At 37.3% G+C, this 4,753-nt stretch overlaps 1 protein-coding gene across 1 annotated transcript; it reads right to left on the bottom strand.

Annotated features, from left to right (window-relative positions):
* Positions 1–873: 873 nt before the first annotated feature.
* LOC125226639 (esterase FE4-like) lies at positions 874–4,552 on the bottom strand. Its single transcript, XM_048130673.1, has 3 exons — positions 3,804–4,552; positions 1,643–2,928; positions 874–1,077 (listed from the first exon to the last, which is right to left on the bottom strand). The coding sequence occupies exons 1-3, from the start codon at positions 3,981–3,983 to the stop codon at positions 900–902; spliced, it is 1,644 nt and encodes a 547-aa protein (XP_047986630.1). The 5' UTR covers positions 3,984–4,552; the 3' UTR covers positions 874–899.
* Positions 4,553–4,753: the final 201 nt, after the last annotated feature.

Here is a 4,753-nt window from a genome sequence, read left to right as displayed (position 1 = left end):
TAGGGATACGAGGCCGGGAATCCGTTTTCATGCCGAGGCATGTATAGTGCTTTTCTCAAACATACAATGAAATAAAAAAAAAATGCTCTAAAGGACAATATTTTATAAAAAAAAAGTTACTTTGCAGGCCTAGGCCTAAAAAATAATATGAAATCCCTTTACAGACTTCTCGAGTTGTTGCGCCCAAAAAGCGATACTTCACAGCCCATTTTAAGGAACGTAAAGACAATATTTCATTGCATGTTTGAGAAAAGGTCTTTGATCCAGACCACTTCGGGGCCGTCTTGTAAAACAACCAATTAGGATTGGCGAGACGTCGCCCGTCGAATTACGAGGAACTATTACTCTGATCGCCGCTCTTTTGACACTTCCGAACATGATTCGGAGTGAAGTCTCGCTTTTATTGTTTTTGCGTGGGTTTCGATATCGTGATTGCTTTTCTTGTGAGGTATATAATATAGGATATTCTTAGAAAGATAAGTCCCACGGTAAGTTCAAGAAGATTTGTGTAGTGGGTCCGTATTAGGTACAACGATATATTATTTAATATGCAAATCCATACTAATATTATAAATGGGAAAGTGTGTGTGTCTGTTTGTTTGTCCGTCTTTCACGGCAAAACGGAGCGACGAATTGACGTGATTTTTGAAATGGAGATAGTCGAAGGGATGGAGAGTGATATAGGCTACTTTTTGTCTCTTTATAACTCCCCACTTCCCTAAAATGAGGGGTGGAAATTTGTATGAATCATTCTGCAATTTTCGACTTTAACACGAGCGAAGCCGCGGGCAAAAGCTAGTCCTCAATAAAATAGAAAACATTAATAACTCAGGAACAAATATTTTAAAGACCAAGCTTCAATAAAACCAAAGGTTAGTAAGAAATAAATAATTTACTAATCAATTGTCTACCTTTTTTCGTCGATAGGTCAAAAATGTTCGTCGCCACATTTCGTAGGCCTCAGGGTTAGGCACTGGGCCCATTTTGACCTCTTCCCCTATATAGAGTAGTTTTAACCCCTCTCGAGAGCTCGGGGACCATTGTGGGAGATCCGTGACGGATTCTGGCGTTGGGTTCCTGTAAAAAAATAAATCATGTAGGTACCGTCAGCGTCGAATTTATTCTGACAGACAAAGCGCCAAATATAAACTTTTGTTTCTATAAAAATAAAGAAGTATTCCGATATATTTGGCGCACTGACTATCACAATGTACAATGTATTTGTACTGCTTACTGAAAACATACAATGAAAATATGGATAGATCAAATATTAGTTTCATATTCCATGTGTAATCTTAGCCAGCATAAATCTCTTGCCAACTCTTGTTAGGTAATAATTGTAATCAACCTGTGTGTAACACTAATTGCCTTGTCCAGAAACTTCCTTGGAAACCAGGTGAGTAGGAGGCTAAAGTTCTAAAGAAGGTATAAATATGATCGTGGAAGCATGATTATGATTAATTACTAGTAGTTGTGTATAATGTTCCGTTGTATGTTTTTTATCGTATTTCTTAATTTCCATTTAACTTTATATGTTTCAGATAATTTTAGCGTGATCTATTTGAGACAAACGATCTTCAAAGTAAGCAGCCTGAAATACCTACTCGACAGCTTATGAACAAATTATGTAATGTTTACGTACCCATATCTAGCAAAATTGGTCCATAATTTAGTCATTGTATCTATTGTTTTTGAATCCTTTCTGTTCCAAATCTCCACAAAATTTGGCCAAAAGTCTGTTTTAAATAAATAGAATAACTCATCGGCATGGCAGGCACCTCCAGCGCTCCGATAGCCAGAGACGACTTTCAGAACATTTCTGTTGCCGCCATAATCGAAATAGTAATTATAAACAGGTTTATTTGTAGTTTTGATTACAACTTCACTTTCAATCAACGACGGCATTTCAAAGTACAGATGAGTATAAAGATCTGACATGTTTAGTATTTTTGTCATATCGATAGTCTCCTCTCCGAAGTAAAATTCTTTGACTTCTTTCGCCGCTTTTTCAGCTTCTTGTTCTGTTTTAAATTCTAAATCAGAAGCGAATAAATACCGCCCATTCCTTTCATTGACAGTTGCAGGCGTCTCTTCGCCTATTAGAAATAAACCTTCTTTACTATTGGATCCATAAATTACAGATATATTCAGTTTCTTCCTTTCAAGCATATTAAAAGGCATATCTGTTATTATAGGTTCTATTCCAGGAAATGGTTTTTCTACGCATGGTAAATGCAATAGTTGCGTGTCAAAGAACTTGTCTAAAGGTTTCCTCGGTCTGGTCCTGAGGAAGTCCTTTACAGGTAGGTCTTTGAATATATTGTACAGCTCGTGCGGGTCTTGCGTATCATATCCCAACTGTTTGGCTATGAGGCTGTATACCCACACTGGCTTTCTATTAATTGCCCAGTTGGCTATAGACGATCCGCTTTGTATGATAGCTTTCTGGAACAGGCCATCAGCTGCGTCGCTTGCTATAAGTATAGACAAAGAGGTAGCTCCAGCGCTTTCACCGAATGCAGTCACATTGTCAGGGTCGCCGCCGAACGCGGCGATATTTTTTTTTACCCACCTCAAAGCCGCCAGCTGGTCTTTCAAACCAGCGTTTCCAGGCGCTTCTTTTATATTTAAACACATGAAGCCTAGTGCGCCTAATCTGTAGTTAAACGTAACTATGATAACATCATGTTTAACTAGATAATCTGGTCCGTAGACAAATTTGCCTCCGCTGCCTAGAGCAAAGGCTCCGCCGTGGATGTAGACCATGACGGGCATGGGTCCCTCTTGCGCAGGCATAGTAGGGACGTAGACATTTATCGTGAGACAGTCCTCTCTGCCAACTCTGCCAAACTTGGAGTTCTGTGGGCACATGTAAATGTGGTCTGTGGCTTTGAAAGTGCCCTTCCATGTTGGTGGCGGTCCAGGTGCCTGAAATTAGGATACCTAAATTTTAATATACAGACACTGATTGAAAAGAACGATTAAGTATAAACTACCTATATTTTATCCTACTGGCATCGATTGCAGGCATGCTGACTACTAATTCAAGACCGATCTTCAAGAATGAATAAATATTTACCTATCAAAAATATAAAATATCCCTATTCCGTAAGGGACATTTTCCAGAAGAGAGGAAACGCAGATTTCTTCTATTTTCTGATAAGTTTTTTCTACCCTCATCTTAAAAAAGTAGATAGGTACATATTTTTACCTTAGCTCAATAATCAATATTTAAGTAGAAGGAAAACATAATATGAACAGTAGTAAACAGGGAATAAAACATTGTCTCATTGAAATGAAATGAAATGAAATTCTTTATTCTTCAATGTAGGCATTAACATAATGCTCTTATGAAAGTCAAGGGTACATTTGTACAAACATAAATAAATAAATTTAACCAAGATTTACAGAAAAATATTTTTTTTATTTTTACAGAAAAATAAATGGTTACTATCCATTCACACTAGTCACGATAGTGATATATATTAAAATGACACACATCCGTGTATTTACGACGAAATAGTATGTATGGTACGAAATCGTAATTCTTGATTTTCAAGGCCGTTGTTATTTGAACAAAATACACAATTGGTACAAAGTCGGTAAATAATTCTGAGGTTTCGAAACATCTTATTTAAAGATATGATAGACAAAGGTTTACATTAATTTATGTATATATCTTACTTTAATTTAGACCGCGAAGTTTCAAGTAATTCATAACAAATGCGAAAAGATTAAACGCTGTATGTATCACGACACTATACCACATTAACACATGTATAAAACACAGTAAACAAACTCACTTGAAACCGAGTGCTGTGATTGGTCGTCGCGTACGGAATCCCGACATACTCGAAGTATGATCCGTCATCGCTGACCTTTCCACTCAGTCTGCCTTGTGCGATCTCCACCTCAGGAGCTGGTTGGTCCACCAAATTCACCGCGAATAACGAAAATAATACGAGATTCTTCGAATATCTCATGTTTCTCGGTCAAAGAATTTGATAAGTCTTATTTCTCTTCTTCCTCTTCAAACTTAAGAGCTGTGCTCTTGTCGGTGGAGCAATCTCCAACTCGTCCGGTCATCTGCCAACTCCTTCACCTTCTGGTACTACACGACCTGAACCTTTTCTTTTGTTTGTTTGAAATAGTTTCTCATAGGTCTTCCTCTCCCTCTCTTTCCTTTTATCTTTCCTTCTACTATATTCTTGAGGAACAGTTCTCTTTATTTACTTGTTTTAAATAACGCCGATTGTCTTAACCTCATTCTTATATCTCTGACACTTACACAGTGGACTTAAGTCGCTTATCACTCATGTAATCGATAGCACTGATATATTATCTAACTAATACGTTCATTCAGAATTGTACAATAATATTCCAATTTGATTCTATATTAGCGTTATTGCGATGCGCGTGTGTTTGAACAACGCGTTACATCAAATTTGAACTAAATGATTACGTTTGTAAATACGTGTGTATTAAAAATAGGACTTTGGATACAAATTGTAATAATTTAAACAAATAGTGTGTCGACCGCAGAGCCGGCTCTGCGGCCTTCAACTGACTCGAAGAGGTAATAACGATGTGACGTATCAATTACCTACAAACGTAGTGATAACGGACCTTGTACACGATCATCTGTGTAAAAAGTGTATATACACTAACTACCACGAGTTTTGAATATACACGATAACGTCACGGAAAATGCATGTAATTTTTGGTCCTAGTGTGTAATAATTTGGGGGCGCTG

The sequence above is a fragment of the Leguminivora glycinivorella genome, chromosome 5 (genome assembly GCF_023078275.1).
Source record: "Leguminivora glycinivorella isolate SPB_JAAS2020 chromosome 5, LegGlyc_1.1, whole genome shotgun sequence".
Taxonomy (NCBI): domain Eukaryota; kingdom Metazoa; phylum Arthropoda; class Insecta; order Lepidoptera; family Tortricidae; genus Leguminivora; species Leguminivora glycinivorella.
Note: the sequence above shows the minus strand (reverse complement) of the source record. Positions and strands in the feature narration are given on the sequence as shown.

What these genes read in the sequence shown, in the direction of transcription:
- LOC125226639 (XM_048130673.1), bottom strand. Translation starts at nt 3,983, where the DNA reads ATGAGATATTCGAAGAATCTCGTATTATTTTCGTTATTCGCGGTGAAT. An exon ending in ATCACAGCACTCGGTTTCAA is followed by an intron (nt 2,929 to 3,803) that starts GTGAGTTTGTTT and finishes TCCTAATTTCAG; the next exon opens with GCACCTGGACCGCCACCAAC. An exon ending in ACCAATTTTGCTAGATATGG is followed by an intron (nt 1,078 to 1,642) that starts GTACGTAAACAT and finishes ATTTTTTTACAG; the next exon opens with GAACCCAACGCCAGAATCCG.